The 15,091-nt window shown below is 58.7% G+C and overlaps 2 protein-coding genes across 2 annotated transcripts in view; one reads left to right on the top strand and one right to left on the bottom strand.

Moving 5' to 3' along the window:
• Nucleotides 1–15,091, bottom strand: part of ARL16 (ADP ribosylation factor like GTPase 16) — a 251,534-nt gene that overhangs the window by 162,756 nt on the left and 73,687 nt on the right. The gene's annotated exons all lie outside the window — the stretch shown is intronic.
• The window catches only part of DNAH17 (dynein axonemal heavy chain 17), a 33,370-nt gene that overhangs the window by 987 nt on the left and 17,292 nt on the right, over nucleotides 1–15,091 (top strand). The window contains exons 3-43 of the mRNA XM_057409654.1: nucleotides 117–310; nucleotides 525–717; nucleotides 793–892; nucleotides 981–1,066; nucleotides 1,204–1,329; nucleotides 1,591–1,746; nucleotides 1,827–1,910; nucleotides 2,217–2,384; nucleotides 2,594–2,710; nucleotides 2,818–3,086; nucleotides 3,183–3,378; nucleotides 3,497–3,640; nucleotides 3,948–4,056; nucleotides 4,288–4,391; nucleotides 4,498–4,638; nucleotides 5,002–5,145; nucleotides 5,341–5,523; nucleotides 5,623–5,877; nucleotides 5,951–6,120; nucleotides 6,378–6,600; nucleotides 6,680–6,796; nucleotides 6,879–6,965; nucleotides 7,196–7,348; nucleotides 7,772–8,020; nucleotides 8,230–8,352; nucleotides 8,571–8,918; nucleotides 8,993–9,084; nucleotides 9,233–9,359; nucleotides 9,576–9,728; nucleotides 10,141–10,266; nucleotides 10,346–10,453; nucleotides 10,603–10,734; nucleotides 11,137–11,297; nucleotides 11,376–11,532; nucleotides 11,930–12,034; nucleotides 12,435–12,592; nucleotides 13,162–13,300; nucleotides 13,774–14,001; nucleotides 14,158–14,295; nucleotides 14,507–14,639; nucleotides 14,903–15,030. Coding sequence (XP_057265637.1) covers nucleotides 117–310; nucleotides 525–717; nucleotides 793–892; nucleotides 981–1,066; nucleotides 1,204–1,329; nucleotides 1,591–1,746; nucleotides 1,827–1,910; nucleotides 2,217–2,384; nucleotides 2,594–2,710; nucleotides 2,818–3,086; nucleotides 3,183–3,378; nucleotides 3,497–3,640; nucleotides 3,948–4,056; nucleotides 4,288–4,391; nucleotides 4,498–4,638; nucleotides 5,002–5,145; nucleotides 5,341–5,523; nucleotides 5,623–5,877; nucleotides 5,951–6,120; nucleotides 6,378–6,600; nucleotides 6,680–6,796; nucleotides 6,879–6,965; nucleotides 7,196–7,348; nucleotides 7,772–8,020; nucleotides 8,230–8,352; nucleotides 8,571–8,918; nucleotides 8,993–9,084; nucleotides 9,233–9,359; nucleotides 9,576–9,728; nucleotides 10,141–10,266; nucleotides 10,346–10,453; nucleotides 10,603–10,734; nucleotides 11,137–11,297; nucleotides 11,376–11,532; nucleotides 11,930–12,034; nucleotides 12,435–12,592; nucleotides 13,162–13,300; nucleotides 13,774–14,001; nucleotides 14,158–14,295; nucleotides 14,507–14,639; nucleotides 14,903–15,030 — 6,324 coding nt within the window. The remainder of the gene's footprint in view (nucleotides 1–116; nucleotides 311–524; nucleotides 718–792; nucleotides 893–980; nucleotides 1,067–1,203; nucleotides 1,330–1,590; nucleotides 1,747–1,826; nucleotides 1,911–2,216; nucleotides 2,385–2,593; nucleotides 2,711–2,817; nucleotides 3,087–3,182; nucleotides 3,379–3,496; nucleotides 3,641–3,947; nucleotides 4,057–4,287; nucleotides 4,392–4,497; nucleotides 4,639–5,001; nucleotides 5,146–5,340; nucleotides 5,524–5,622; nucleotides 5,878–5,950; nucleotides 6,121–6,377; nucleotides 6,601–6,679; nucleotides 6,797–6,878; nucleotides 6,966–7,195; nucleotides 7,349–7,771; nucleotides 8,021–8,229; nucleotides 8,353–8,570; nucleotides 8,919–8,992; nucleotides 9,085–9,232; nucleotides 9,360–9,575; nucleotides 9,729–10,140; nucleotides 10,267–10,345; nucleotides 10,454–10,602; nucleotides 10,735–11,136; nucleotides 11,298–11,375; nucleotides 11,533–11,929; nucleotides 12,035–12,434; nucleotides 12,593–13,161; nucleotides 13,301–13,773; nucleotides 14,002–14,157; nucleotides 14,296–14,506; nucleotides 14,640–14,902; nucleotides 15,031–15,091) is intronic.

Here is a 15,091-nt window from a genome sequence, read left to right as displayed (position 1 = left end):
AAATGCATCAGCCAAAACCTCCGTGCTCGGGTGGGCAGCAGGAGGGGATGCTGCTCCCCAGCGCTGCTGCACAATGCCCTCTGCAGTGGGAGACCTGACCCAGCCCCGTCCCCCAGGTCGTGTCCCCCCTGCTCCTGAGCGAGAAGAACACTGCGGGCTGGCCTGGGGTGGTGGTGGAGGATGTCACGAGACAAGTTCACCGGCTGAAGAACGAGAACTTTGTGATGGGCGGGAAGATCCAGGGGAAGCCACTGCTCCCGCTGCCCAAGCACCTGGATGTTCAGGATGGCTCCAGCACCGTCCTCGACTGGTGGGTGCTGCTGGTGCCAGTGAAGCCTGGCAGGGGCCTGAGTGCCTTTGGGAGGCACGGGAGCTGCAGCACCGGCTCAGTCCCTGAGCATCCCTGGGCACAGCATCCCCAGCAGCAGAGCTCAGGGATGCTCAGGCCAGGCTGGGCTGGCAGACCACATGGGGACGGCTCAGGGCTGGTCCCAGTGTGGGAGAGTGACCCCATCCCCTTTCAGCCTGGCAGGGTCCATGGATGTTTCGGTGCTTCACGCCACAGAGACCATCGTCATTGAGTGGTCCCAGCAGATCAGAGATATCCTGAGCAAGGACTCGGCAGAGCCGCTGCTGGAGGGGCTGCACCCCCTGCCCAGTGCCGAGTTCAATTTCTGGCACACCAGGGCAGTGAACCTGCAGTGCATCAATGACCAGGTACTGCCCAGGCAGGCGGTGGCTGCTTCCCCAGTGCTGAGCCCTGGTGCTGAGGCGGCCACCTCTCCCTGCCAGCTGCTCTCTCCACGGGTGACAGTGCTGGCAGAGATGCTGGAAAAGGCCAATAGCTGCTTCTGGCCGGTGCTGCAGAGCGTGTTCCAGGACGTCAGTGCTGGTAAGTGCCCTGGCGATGGTGGGCAGCTGCTTCTGCCCCTCCATCGAGGCTTCCCCATACCCAGTCCTGGGTTTCTCCCTTGGGCCAGGCCTGGAGGAAGCCAAGGACATCAGCTCCCACCTGCAACCGCTCTGCATGCTGCTGGAAGAGATGGAGCAAGCAGATTACTCCGAGGTGAGTTGCACGTGGCAAAATAACCAGGCACTGCCTTCTCGTCCCGGTAGAGGCAGCTGCGGTCTGGCTCCAGCCCGGCTCTGCCGACCCTCGTTACACAACCACGGCCCTGCAGTAACGGGGCTCCGCTCCCGCAGCTGCAGCCCTACGTGGACCGGGCGCTGCGCACCGTCCGCCTGCTCCGGGCCAGCTGCCGGTACTACAGCTCCCCCACACGCGTGGTCGTCATCCTGCAGGAGATCTGCAACCTCCTCATCGAGCTGGTAGAGCCCCCACCCCGAGCCACCTGCGGCAGCTCCGGGACAGCAGCGGGAGGGGTGGCACGGGGCAGTTGTGGGGACCCCAGCTCGGGTGATGTAGAGACACCCAGTCAAGGGACCAGTAAAGCCCAGCGTAGGGCTGGAGTGGGTTTGAGGCAAGCGTGGGTCACCGGCCGTCGCCAGGGCCCAGAGGGTGGGCAGGGCAGAAGGAGCCCTTCGCGTTCCCCTCTGCCAACAGCCCCTGACTGCTTCTGCCTGTCCTAGACCCGTAAGTTCCTGAGCCCCGAGGACGTGATGAAGGGGCTGCAAGGACAACCTGAAGAGACCTTGGGGGCAATCAAACTGAGCATCTCCGTCATAGAGAACCTCTTCCAGTCCTACAACACTTACTGCTCCGACCTGGTGCCCACGTTGTTCCCGGTGGGTGCAGGGAATGGTGTGGCTCTGCCCAGCCCCAGCCATGCCAGGTCTGGTTGCTGATGGCTCCTGTCCCCTTGCAGGAGGACCCGCATCTCTGGGACTTCCCCCCCAGCATCATCTTCAGGAGAATGGAGTCCTTCCTGCACAGGCTCAAGACGATTGAGGTGACAGCACAGCACATGGGGCGCAATGTGGTTGGTCCCCGAGAGCGGCACAGGGCAAACTGCTGCAACCCTGGGATGGGCTGGGGCTGCTGGTGCAGGGGGGGCAGCTGTGATGCGTGGCTGGGAGCACAGCTTCGAGCCCAGCACGGCACCCGTCCCTGGGATGGATGCTCCTTGGGAGCAGGGAGCTCACAGGACACAGCTGTGCACCGGTAGTGCAGCTCCTGCACCCGCACCCCCAGCACATGGGGGGCTGAGGCTGGCCACCAAGAGGAGCCAGGTGAGGTGATGGTTTGTGCTTGCCAGGACCTGTACCAGACAGCTATAGAGTTCCTGAAGCTGGAGAAGGCAGAGCTGGGAGGAGTGAAAGGAAACATCCTCGGGACTCAGGTGTTTCAGATCTACAACGAGGTGGCTGAAATCCTCAAGGATTTTTCTGATTGCAAATACGACTCCTTGGATCCCACAGAGGAGGTGGGTGGATGCTGGTACCAAGCTTAAACTTCTGCTAAATGAAACAAAATGCCTTGGTCGGCACACTGCAAGGGCTAAACCTGCCCCATGGCAGCACGTCAGGCAGGTCATGGGGTCCAGCCTCCAGGTTCAGCAAGTCCTTCAGGAAGGATCTCGGAAGGAAGCGCAGGGGCTTCACCAGATTAAATCATTTTGCTCTCTCCTGGCAGCAATTGAACACAGACTTTGCGGAGTTCCAGAAGAAGATTGAGGACATGGAAAGGCGGCTGGCCGCCATCTTCTCCCAAGGCTTCGATGACTGCAGCTGCCTGACGTCCGCTGTGAAGGTACCTGTGCCCCCAGCACGCTGCACCACGCTGGGGGCACCGCGGGTGGTCAGCGGCTGCTCTGGGACGCTCTGGAGAGCCAAAGGCAGCGCCTCTTTCTCCCGCAGTTGGTGCAGATGTTTTCCTATCTGCTGGAGCGACCTGTGATAAAAGCTGAGCTCTCCCCTCACTACTCAGCCCTGCTGGAGATGTTTAAGGCCGAGCTGGAGGATGTGAAGGTGCTCTATGACACCCAGATCTCCTCCCCGCTGCCGCACGGGACGGGCCCAGCCATCAATAAAAACATGCCACCGGTGGCCGGGCAGCTCAAGTGGGCTTTGGAGCTGCAGGAGCGCCTGGAGGAGCAGTACAGGGGCTTGTTTTCCATCAACCACCCGTACGTGTGGGTCACCCATGGGACACGGGGCAGGGTCTGGCCCTGTGTGTGTCTCCTCCCGCTGCAGCAGCTGCTGCTTTATCATGATCTCGGCAGGGTGATGGTCAGTGCTGAAGCCAAACTGCTGTCTGAGAAGTATGAAGAGATGATGGGGCTGCTGCAAGGCTTCCGTGAGGAGGTCTACATGGAGTGGGTGCAGGGGGCCCTAAAGGACTGCCGCTTCAGCCTGGAGCAGCCCTTGATCCTGAGGGACCTCCAATCTTCCCTCCTCAGTGTGAACTTCAGCAAAGAGGTTGGTGCTGCTCGGGCAGTGCCAGCGATGCCTCCCCTGAGCGTCAGTGAATGGGGCTCGGCACGGGACCTCAAGGGTTTTTCCTCACAAGTCTTTTCCTGGCCATCGCGTCTCGCAGCTCATGGCTATGCTGCGGGAGGTGAAGTACCTGAACTTCCAAGAGATGGATATCCCAAGCAGCGCTGAGACCCTTTTTGCTCAAAATGAGATGTTCCAACAGTTTGTGGACAACCTGGATCTTATCACTGGCTGGTACAATGAGGCAGGTCTCAAAGGGAAGACAGCCCAACTGCTTTTCCATGAGCCACTGGCCGGGCTGAGGCTGGTCGAGGAGCCCCGGGGGGAGACTCATGAAATGGGTCCTGGAAGCCGAGGGGTGTTGGGGTGCAGCAGGCACGTCACCATCACCCCGCATCCTGGCTGGCCCCAGCGCTGAGCCAAGCTGCTGCTGCCATTGCACAGCATGGGGGGAGCCCGGGGCTCACAGAGGCGAGTACAGCCATGCTGGAGCAGGGGCAGAAGCAGGACCGGGGCGGTCCCTGCTCTGCTCACCCGCGCTGGGTCCACAGGTGAAGCTGAGGCTGCTGCCAGTGGAGCTGCTGCTGGTGGCGGGGGAGCTGGAGGCCGTGGATGAGCAGCTCGCCTGCGCGGAGAGCACCCTGTTCTGGCACCATGAAGGTACAAACCCGAGGCCAGAGATCTGCTGTGTGTGCTCTGGGGGGTCCCTGGCACCTTCCCACCTCTGGCCAAGCACCTGCCCTCAGGTCCCCAAAACAGGGGATGGGTGAGGTGGGGGCTGGACAGTGTTCCCCCACTGTGATGAAGAGCCCTGGTGCACCCCATGGCTCATTGCCTTGGGGAGGGAGGTCTGTGTAACTCGTCAGTCCTGGGTGCATGTTTCCCTCCCAGGCGTCATGGAGTACATCCAGCAGATGAGAGATGTCTTGTATGACTTGCAGAACAGGGTCCAGAAGGCAAAGTTAAACGTGGAAAATATCACCCAGCTGATAGAGGTAGCTTTTGCTGGTGCCTTCCCGGGAAGCTTCCTGCAGGGATTTACCCCCCCCCCCCCCCAGCCCCCCGGCACCATGGAGCAGCTCTGTTGTCTTCTCCCTGCAGGTGTGCTCAGCAGATCCCTTGTTCGAAAGGAAGGACAAGAAGGAAACAGCGCTCCTGGACCTGGATGGACGAGCAAACACCCTAGCCAAGTGCTACACTGCCATGAAGGATGCAGGCGTAAAGATCCGTGAGATGCTGGAGGTGAGACACGTCCCAGGACGTTTCATCTGGGGCAGTGAAACGCGGAGTGTGCCTGGTGCTGCAGTGCTCTGAACCCAGCACTGTCCCCGCTCTGTAACTGTGAGCAGTGGGCTCGGACCTGGGGTCTGTGCTACATGCTGAGCTGAGGCTCCTGTGGAAGCCAGGAGTCTGCTGCCTTCTCGGGTGAGGTCTTGGCTGCATTCTAGTGTTGTACAGCAGGGAGAAAGGGAAGGATGTGGGACCTGTGTGACAGCCAGGCAGAATGGACCCACGGGGCCACAGGCAGTGCACTTGCGGTGGTTGGAGCTGGGACATTTACTGGGTGCTCATGGACAAATAAGAGTTGTTTTTCCCTGCTTACAGGAGAATGCAAATCTGCTGAGGGCTGATGTGTCAGCACAGACATGGCTGGACTACGTGGATTACGTGGATGGAATCGTGCTGGGCGCACTCTTCAGATTTGTCCGCAGATCTCTGCAGCTGCTGCTCAACAACATGGCCCCTGATGTAGGTCCAGGTTTGCCCCTGCTCGGGGTGGCCGCTGCCCACTGGTGGTGGCTTCAGGCACTTGTTTAGTGGCCAAACATGCCCTGGTGTACGGGGCAGCGAGTGCCAGAGGGGCCCGTGTCCCCCCTTGTCCCCACCGTGGGGCTGGGGTGACGGAGGTTGTGAAGCACCACACGAGGTGATGACCTGTTTCAGGCCGACGTGGCCCCTTTGTTCGAGGTGCAAATGGAGCTGCGTGACGGCAGGGTGCAGTACCGGCCCTCGCTGGAGGTGGGAGACGGAAACAGCTTCTTGGAGCTCACAGAGAGCTTGCTGAGCGATATCTACGTGGCCGCAGCGTGCATCCCTCGCCTGCTGCAGGGAAAGCTCAGCTACAAGGTTGGGCCACGGCAGGCGGCACCTCCTAGCTTGGCTGGAGGTGGCTGAGGGTGCCTGGTCCCCGCAGCCGGTCCCTGAGAGCTCTGCCCATCCCTGCAGACCACCCTGGAGGAGCATACGGAGCTCAGCAGCATGCGGGAGGAGGTGGTGATGCTGGTGGTCAGCGCCATGTCAGAAGGCGAGGAGTACAGCGTCAAGTTCAAGAAGCAAGCCCACCTGTGCCTGGAGGACCCCCAGGAGTTCCTGCAGCGCTTCCTCACCTTCGGCGGTGCCCGCATCCCCGAGGAGGAGGACACGTGGCCAGAGGAGCCCCTGCCTGAAGGGGCCCCGTCCCTCAAGCACTTTCAAGAGGAGGTGCGGGGCCGGTGCCTGCGGAGGTGCTGGGTGCCCGGGGAGGTGCTGGCCGCTGACCTGCTCTCGTCCCCAGATTGACACGTGTGAGGTGCTGTGCAAGGAGTTGTTGGGGTCTTCGAGCACCAAGGTATTTGGGGGGTGGCTGCAGAGCGACTGCCGCCCCTTCAAGCAGGCGCTGCTGAAAGCCATCAAGGACCGGGCGCTGGCGCTCCGGCAGCACCTCATCGACCACGTCACCAACAGGTAGGCACCCAGCACAGGGACAGGGTGCTCCCCGTGACCGGAGCCTGCCTGGGCTGTGGCAAGGCACCGCCATGTGCCAGGGCAGAGCTGGAGCCGCGGAGGTGTGGGTGCGAGTGCTGGGCACTCCCATGGTGATGGGTAGAGGTGGTGGGTGCATCCCCTGGGGCTGTGCCCTGCAGAGCAAGCCCATGGCAGGCACAGGGGCAGCTGTGAGCCCTGTCGGGGACGCCCAGTGAGAACCAGCACCTTCCTCCCAGCCTCACAGACCTGGAGGAGTTCATCAAAGACACCAACACCGGCTTGAGTAAACCTCTGGAGGAGGGAGACTATGACGGGCTGGTGGCAGTGATGGGGCACCTGATGAGGGTCAAGGAGAGGCAAGCGACGACCGACACCATGTTTCAGCCCCTGAAGGAGGCGATTGCCCTGCTCAGCGCTTACGGAGTGGAGATGTCGGAGAAGGTCTACCTGCAGCTCCAGGTGAGCCCCGTGGGGTGCGGGGGGCTGGGTGCTGGCTGTGGGGGTCCAGGGTGCCCACACCGTGCTGTGTTGGCTGCAGGAGCTCCCCGAGCAGTGGGACAGCACCAAGAGGCTCTGCCTGCAGGTGAAGCAGAAGGTAGCACCACTGCAAGCCAAAGAGCGCAACGTCATCAGCAGGAAGTGCCAGCAGTTCGAGGTGCCTGCCCTGGGGCTCGGCAGCCTGGGGAAGCCCCCGCTGCTCTCCCCAACTGCCCCCTGAGCCCCGTCCTCCCGTGCAGGTCCAGCAGCGCATCTTCCAGGAGGAGTTCCGGGAAGGTGCCCCCTTCTTGTTCACTCACCAAGACCCCTACGTGGCCTTGAACACGGTGAGGAAGGGGAGGACACCAGGAATGGTGCTGTCCCCTTTGGCACTGCCTGGCCACCCCCAGCCCCATACACAGGGGCTCTGCTCCAGCTCCATCCCAATGGGGAGGGTCTGGCTCTGAGGCAGCCTCCCATCCCCACCATGCCGCAGCAGGGACAGAGCCATTGCTAGGGTAGGAGACATGTCCCTAATGCTGACCCTGGCTGAGACCTTTTCTATTTCTCCTTCCAGCAGCGGAAGCTGATCACCGCCATGGAGGGTGACTTGGCTGCCCTGTCCGAGTCAGCCAGGCTGTTCGAAGTGTTGGTCCCAGAGTACAAAGAGCTCAGAGCGTGCCAGCGGGAGGTGTGCCTGCTGAAGCAGCTCTGGGACATGATCGTCCTGGTACGTGCCACAGCCTGTGAGCCAGCACAGGGAGGGCAGGAGGTGGCAGGAGACGAGGATGTGCAGAGCAGGGTCCTGAGTGTGCTGGGCTGCTCCTCATGGTTTTGAAGCTCCTGAGGCCATGAAGAGCTGCCCAGTGTATGCAGATGGTGGCTGCCAGCAGCCATCTGCAGTGAGCGTGGGGACAGGGAGCCCTGGGCTTGATGCTGGTCCCTGCACCAGGGCACGATGCCCAGCGGTGTCTGCAGGCCAAGGGCTTGACAGCAGAGTGCTGCCAGCTCCTCCGAGAGGCTCATGCCATGAGGGGTGGGACGAGACACAGAGCAGGTTGTTGTCACAGCGTTAGGCCAGGTCTGTGTGTCCCAGCACAGGCACTGGGCAGGAACGCTCCTGCTAATTGTGAGCATGTATTCCCAAATTCAGGTTAACAGCCATGTTGACGCCTGGAAGACCACCAGGTGGAAGGATATTGATGTTGAGCAGATGGATATCGACTGTAAGAAATTTGCTAAAGACATTAGGAGCTTGGATAAGGAGATGAGAAGCTGGGACGCATTCATAGGGCTGGACAACAGTGTGAAGAACATGATAACTTCCCTGCGTACCGTGAACGAGCTGCAGAATCCAGCCATCAGGGCCCGGCACTGGCAGGAGCTCATGCAGGCAACCCAGGTGCTCCAAACACTCCCACCCCTCCCTGTCTCCAGCCCCTGGCCTGGGATTTGCATCCATCACAGGAAACATGCAATCTCTTTAAAAAGCTGGCCATAAGCAAATATTTGTGTCGGGTCTTTAAATGTGTCAGTGAGCTCATTTGGTTGAGGACTGGGCTGCCCCTGCCAAGGGGAGTCCATGTCCCAGCGGTGCTGCTTCTGCTCCAGGTGAACTTCACCATGTCTGAGAACACAACCCTCGCGGATCTGCTGCAGCTGAACCTGCACAACTTTGAGGACGAGGTTCATGGCATCGTGGACAAAGCCATAAAGGAGCTAAGAATGGAGAAGGTAACTGGGACTCAGTTCCTCCCCTGCATTGCTGAGATACCTGCTCTGATGTGGCTCTATGCTGTCAGCACTCGTGTTCCTGCTCCCAGGGGCTGGAGTCCCCACACAGTGCAGTACCACAGAGCTCCTCCCCTGGAGGAGACGTTCCTGCTGCTTCCTTTCCACAGGACCTGGGACTCGGCACCACAGAGTCCAGCTCGTTTCTCACCCATCTGCAGGTGCTGAGCAGCCTGGATGCTACCTGGGCGACAATGGAGTTTGAGCATGAGCCTCACACCAGGACCGGCATCATGCTGCTCAAGTCGGATGAGGAGCTCATTGAGACGCTGGAGGACAACCAAGTGCAGCTGCAGAACCTGATGACCTCCAAGTACCTCACCTTCTTCCTTCAGGAGGTGTCATCCTGGCAGTACAAGCTGTTGACTGCTGACACCGTTATCAGCATCTGGTTTGAGGTACAGAGGACATGGAGTCACCTGGAAAGCATCTTCGTTGGCTCCGAAGACATCCGCAGCCAGCTGCCAGAGGACTTGAAGCATTTTGAGGCTATTGATAAGGATTTCAAAGTGCGAAGCCTGTTCCTGGGGCCCGCGAGCTCGTCACTGCTTTGGGTAGAGCCGAATTATTTTTCTTCCTGCAGGAGTTAATGGCTGATGCAGTAAAAACTCCCAATGTGATTGAAGCTACAAACAAGAGCGGTCTCTACGAGAAGCTGGAAGAGTTGCAGAAGAGGTGAGGTTTGAGCTGTCCTGGTGAAGCATGATGGAGAGGCCAAAGGAGGAGTTTGGTTTCTCCCAAGTGGCGTTTGTCTCAACATGACAAGTACTTAGCAAAAACTACTACATCAGGGCTTAACTGCAGGTTCCTTGTTTTCTGTTAGATTGGTGGTCTGTGAGAAGGCTTTGGCTGAATACCTCGAGACAAAAAGACTGGTTTTTCCCAGATTCTACTTTATTTCCTCTGCAGACCTGCTTGATATTTTATCGAACGGGAATGAGCCAGTTGAAGTAAGGGTTGTGTGCAAAGCACGGAGATAAGTCCTGTGTCCCTTGTGTGCTCACTTGTTACAGCAGTTCTGAAATGTTTTCAGTCCTAAGGGGCAGGACGCCAGCCCTGGTACCCGCCTTCTCGGGGATGCAGCACCCCGAGAGCCATGTGGGAGGGTGGTGACCGCAGCTCTGCGCTGGATGGGAGCCCCTGACCGGCCGTGCCTCTGTCCTCAGGTGTCCCGTCACCTCGCGAAGTTGTTTGACAGCCTGGCTAAGCTGAAGTTCAAGAAAGCTGTGGATAAAAAGCCCATGAAGGTTGCACTGGGGATGTTCAGTCTGGACGAGGAGTACGTGGCTTTTGATGCACACTGCGACTTGTCTGGCCAGGTGAGCTGAGCTGCGCGGAGCCTCTGCGGATGGGGGCAGGCGTGCGCAGGCTCGGGATGGGGATGAGCCCTGTGCTTGCTGGGCACTAACAGCAGTTCAAAATGCAGCTGTGAAGCCTTTCAGATGCAAAAGCTCAGAAATGGGCTCTGCACTATGGGTTAACAGCGCTGCAGCAGTATCAGAGTCATCTCAGCCCCCTCAGGTGGTCACAACGGGGTTCTCCCCCCGCTGTTGGCCACCCTCAGCCCATACCCCATAAACTGCCACGGGAAGCGTCCTGCAGGCCCGCGCTGGTGTCTGTCATGAGCCTGCTGTGATGCGCAGGCAGAAGCTCGCTGTGCGGGGCAGTGTGGGGTCACACACAGACGGGAAGGGAGCCGCTCGCTCAGGGTTTGTTGGATGTGACCAACAGGTGGAGGTTTGGCTGAACCGAGTGCTGGCCAGCATGCGCTCCACGCTGCGCTCCCTCATCCTCGAGGCCATGACCACCTACGAGGAGAAGCCACGGGAGCAGTGGGCATTCGACTACCCCGCACAGGCAGGAGCTGCCCCCCACAGCCTTCCTGGGACTGGGATGTTTCCCTTGATGGCCACATTTTCCCTGTGCTTTGCCGCAGGTTGCTCTGACATGCACCCAGATCTGGTGGACCACAGAAGTTGGCATGGCCTTTTCGAGGCTGGAGGAAGGCTATGAGAACGCGATGAAGGATTACCACAGAAAGCAGGTTGGCATTCCTGCCAGCCTGAGGTGACCTGCTCTGGAGCTGTCCTGCAGCCCCTCTCTGCTCGGAAGAGGCGAGGTCTGGTCCAGGGGTCACTGAGAGATGGGCAAATAATGACATCAGTTTTCTGTTCATCATCTTCCCTTCCTCAGATTGCTCAGCTAAATGCTCTGATTTCACTACTCATTGGACACCTCGCTCCTGGAGACAGGATGAAGATCATGACAATCTGCACCATTGACGTCCACGCCAGGGATGTTGTGGCCAAAATGATCCTTGCAAAGGTATTCATTACAAGAGGGTATTTTTACTGCTTGGGGTTCTGGCAGCTCTGAGCACAGATTCCCTGTTATTTTATCACTTCTCAATATTTTCTCAGTATCCCGATAGCATGAGTAAAGCACACATGGGATGTCTGGGTGCATGGGGGGAGCTGGGGAGGTGGCAGCACGACCGGGGCAGACGAGACCAGGCTGGGGTCATGCAAAGCCAGCTCCAGCAGCAGCTTTGCCGGCTCCCGCCGCGATCCTCAGCGTGGGGCTGCGCACAGGCGCATGGAGGGATGATCCTCACCCACCGCAGCGCTGCACTGGGACCTGCCTGCGCCCTCCCCTCATGCACAGAGGTGGGGAATGGTCCCGGTGTGCGAGCGGGAGCTCAGCGGGTCGGGACCGGCCGCCCCGCAGGTGGAGAGCGCGCAGGAGTTCCCGTGGCAGTCGCAGCTCCGGCACCGCTGGGACAGCGGGATGCAGCACTGCTACATCAACATCTGCGACGCGGAGCTCCGGTACTCGTACGAGTACGTGGGGAACACGCCGCGCCTGGTCATCACGCCGCTGACGGACAGGTGGGTGCTCGGCTCCCCCCTCCCGCCGGGGCCGTGCGCGCTGCCGGCACCGCTCAGCCCCGTGTCCTCCTGCCGCAGGTGCTACATCACCCTCACACAGTCCCTGCACCTCTACATGGGGGGAGCCCCCGCTGGGCCCGCAGGCACCGGGAAGACAGAGACCACCAAGGACCTGGGCCGGGCTGTGGGCATCATGGTGTATGTCTTCAACTGCTCCGAGCAGATGGACTACAAGGTACGGACAGGGACGGTGCCACTGAGGTGAGAGTCAGGGGGTGCCCCACAAGATGGGGGGGACCCTCTGTCAGGAGGCACCACTGCAGCGTGCAGCCCCTGTGTTTGACTGCAGCAACCATCACCAGTGCCCTAAAGCTGCTCTCTCCCTGGCACAACGCATGTGGGTCCGGCCACAGCCCTTAATGCCTTCCTGTATCACTCATTCCCACCACAGCTCCAGCCAGCTCGCGTCCATGGAATCCCGGGGGACCCTCGGGAGCTGTAACACTGTGGGACATTTCCCTAGGGCACAGCGCTAACCACAAAAGCAAGAGCAGCTCCCAGTACTTGAGCTGTTTCAACAAATCCCCACATTGCAGCCTCTGTGTTAAGCATCTCTGGTGCTCTCCCTGCAGTCCTGTGGCAATATCTACAAAGGCCTGGCTCAGACCGGCGCCTGGGGCTGCTTCGATGAGTTCAACCGCATTGCAGTGGAGGTGTTGTCCGTGATTGCTGTGCAGGTACGTGCTCTCTGTGCACACCAGCAGCAGGTAGGGACTGGATGAGACATTGCAGGTCACATGCAGAATGTTCTCTCAGTTAAACCTGACTTTCAAAGGGATGGTTTGCTGCTGTACTTCCACTGTGTCGTGTTGGGATGCAGATGGAGGGGTAGTGTAGCAGTACGGGGGCTTTGGGCACGTTTAAGGTCATGCAGCCCGTCTGTGTCCCATCCCAATGACCCATCACACCCACTGGCGCTGCCATCACCTGGTGCTGTGGCTTTGGCGAACTCTCAGTATTACTTCTAGCATTGCTCATGGCATGGCAGACCTCCAGGCTCTCCTTCCAGGGTGGCTGGTGAGGGTGAGCACAGGGTCCTGCGGTGCTGCCAGCACCGACACCTCTGCTCACTGGCAGGTGAAGTCTATTCAAGATGCAGTTCGTGCCAAGAAGAAAACCTTCAATTTCCTTGGGGAGATGATCAGCCTGGTCCCATCAGTTGGGCTCTTCATCACCATGAACCCTGGCTATGCAGGACGGACAGAGCTGCCTGAAAACTTAAAAGCTCTGTTCAGGTAACTGTAGGTAGATGGGTCTGTGTGTGACTGCAGTAACTGCAGCATTTACCTCTGCAGCAACACTCGTGTGCTGCATCCATAACGTGACCTCAGCCCCTGCTAGTGAAAGTAAGGGTGTTTGTGTTGGGGACACCTTGTTTCCCAGGACAGCCCTGCTCAGAGCCCTGGGGTGCTCAGAGGCTGCTCAGCCTGGGGACAGGATGCTGGGGGTGTCCAGCTGCCACCTTGAGCTACAAATCCAGTTGAGAATAGTTAAAAATGTGGTTAAAAGTTGAAGGGGTGGCCCAGGGATGCTGTGGGATCTTTGTCCTTGGAGGGACTCAAACTGCGACTGCAGAAGGCTCAGGGTGACCTGATCCAGTTGTGACACTCTGCTTGGAGCAGAAAGCTGGACAAGAGACCCCCAGAGCCCCCAGCCAGTGTAAATCACTGCCCAGCTCTCGTGGTGCTAATAGCAGGGAATGGATTATATTGGCAACCCAGGCGCAAATTCTTGCTGGCTGTGGGAGGATGAGGGGTTGTGGGTGCTCATGCACAGCCCTGCAAACCACTACTGCCCTTCACAGGCCCTGCGCCATGGTGGTCCCTGATTTTGAGCCGATATGTGAAATCATGCTTGTTGCAGAAGGTTTTATGGATGCGAAGCTCCTAGCGAGAAAGTTCATTACTCTGTACGCACTCTGCAAAGAGCTTCTGTCTAAACAGGTAATTTCACAGTATTGCACAGTCCTTGAAGATGAAAGAGCTCACTTGAATTTTAAGTCTGATGGATTGTAGTAAGACTGTTGGTAGTAATGTGCTGGCTGATGCTCTGCATAGCTCAGGTCTATGGCTGGGTAAATTCCACTTTCACGCTGGTGCATCATCTGGCATATTTCTGCTTTACAGAAGAAATCAAGAATTCCAAACCCAGAATCAAATAGAATATAGTCAGTTAAGATGAGAGCATCCAGGTATTGTTCATCTCGGCAGAAGTGACTTACAAGAAGCACGTGCTTCCAGGAAACAAGCCCAGGCTGGGGCTTGTCCTGGAAATAGGCTCGCTTTACGGCTGGTTGTCTGGACACTGTGTGGATAATCTGGGGGTGGGGTGATGGAGAGGGTGTTCCTCAGTAGTGTTGGTTAAAGCAGTTCTCCCTCACCACAGATGAAGTCTAATACTTTGCTGCCTGTCACAGGACCACTATGACTGGGGACTGCGGGCCATCAAGCCCGTGCTGGTGGTAGCAGGCTCCTTGAAGAGAGAGGACCCGAACTCTGCTGAGGACCAAGTTCTGATGAGAGCTTTAAGAGACTTCAACATCCCCAAGATCGTGACAGACGACTTGCCTGTCTTCATGGGGCTGATTGGAGACCTGTTCCCAGCCCTGGATGTTCCCAGGAAGCGGGACCTCCAATTGGAGGAGGTGCGAACCCGGGGCCCTCCCAGCCCTGGCAGGGTCCAGAGGCTGAAGGTGCATTGGGCACATCTGGGGGAAGCCAGGTGGTCTCTGGGGTCTCGCAGAGGCTGTGGCAGCTGCCTGTGGTCAATGCCCGTGGTCAATGCCTGCTCTCCCTCCCAGATCATTAAGCAGTCTGTGCTGGAGCTGAAGCTGCAGGCAGAGGAGAGCTTCGTGCTGAAGGTGGTGCAGCTGGAGGAGCTGCTGCAAGTGAGACACTCCGTCTTTGTCATCGGCAACGCCGGCTGTGGCAAGTCCCAGGTAGCTACAAACCATCCCTGAGGACACGAGTCCCCTCCTGCCCCTGGTCAAGCACATCCCATGGCCTCTCCCATCCTCTCAGACGCCTCTGCCAGCCGCAGTCAGCAGCTGTGCCTGGGGCAGGGATGGCAGCGCAGCCGGTGCCACGCCAGAGCCTTGAGCACCGCAAGGGCCGGGCCCAGCACCACGGCTGCACGGTTCCTCTGCGCAGGTGCTGCGGTCGCTCAACCAGACCTACAGAAACATGAAGCGGAAGCCAGTCACCGTGGACCTCGACCCCAAGGCTGTGACCTGCGATGAGCTGTTCGGCGTTATTCACCCGTCCACGCGGCAGTGGAAGGACGGTGAGACACCGGCGCTGTGAGCGGTCACTTACCCGCGCGGGAGCCGGCACAAGCAGTCCTGCAGCAGCTTTATGATTCACTTCATAAAGCATGTCTCTGTAAACACTTTGGGATGTGGTGGTGGAATGGGAAGACCTTTTCTTGGGGCATTTTAGTGGAGTGTGAGGGAGGAGGAACACGGTTCAGGGAAGCAGCCAGCCCTGCGTGTCCCCCCAGCAAATGTTACTCAAAAGGACAAATTTATATGTCTTTCTATGGGGCAGGTCTATTTTCTACAGCAATGCGTGACCTGGCCAACATCACACATAAAGGGCCCAAATGGATCATCCTCGATGGAGATATTGACCCCATGTGGATTGAGTCCCTGAACACGGTCATGGATGACAATAAGGTCGGTGCCATCACAACCCCAGGAGCTTTACTTGCTCATTAATTCAAGGTGATCCGATGTG

This window comes from Pezoporus wallicus, unplaced genomic scaffold (assembly GCF_028554395.1).
Source record: "Pezoporus wallicus isolate ANWC-B61680 ecotype Strahan unplaced genomic scaffold, APGP_CSIRO_Pwel_v1 contig_12974, whole genome shotgun sequence".
Classification (NCBI taxonomy): Eukaryota; Metazoa; Chordata; class Aves; order Psittaciformes; family Psittacidae; genus Pezoporus; species Pezoporus wallicus.
This window is presented reverse-complemented; position numbering and strand designations above follow the sequence as displayed.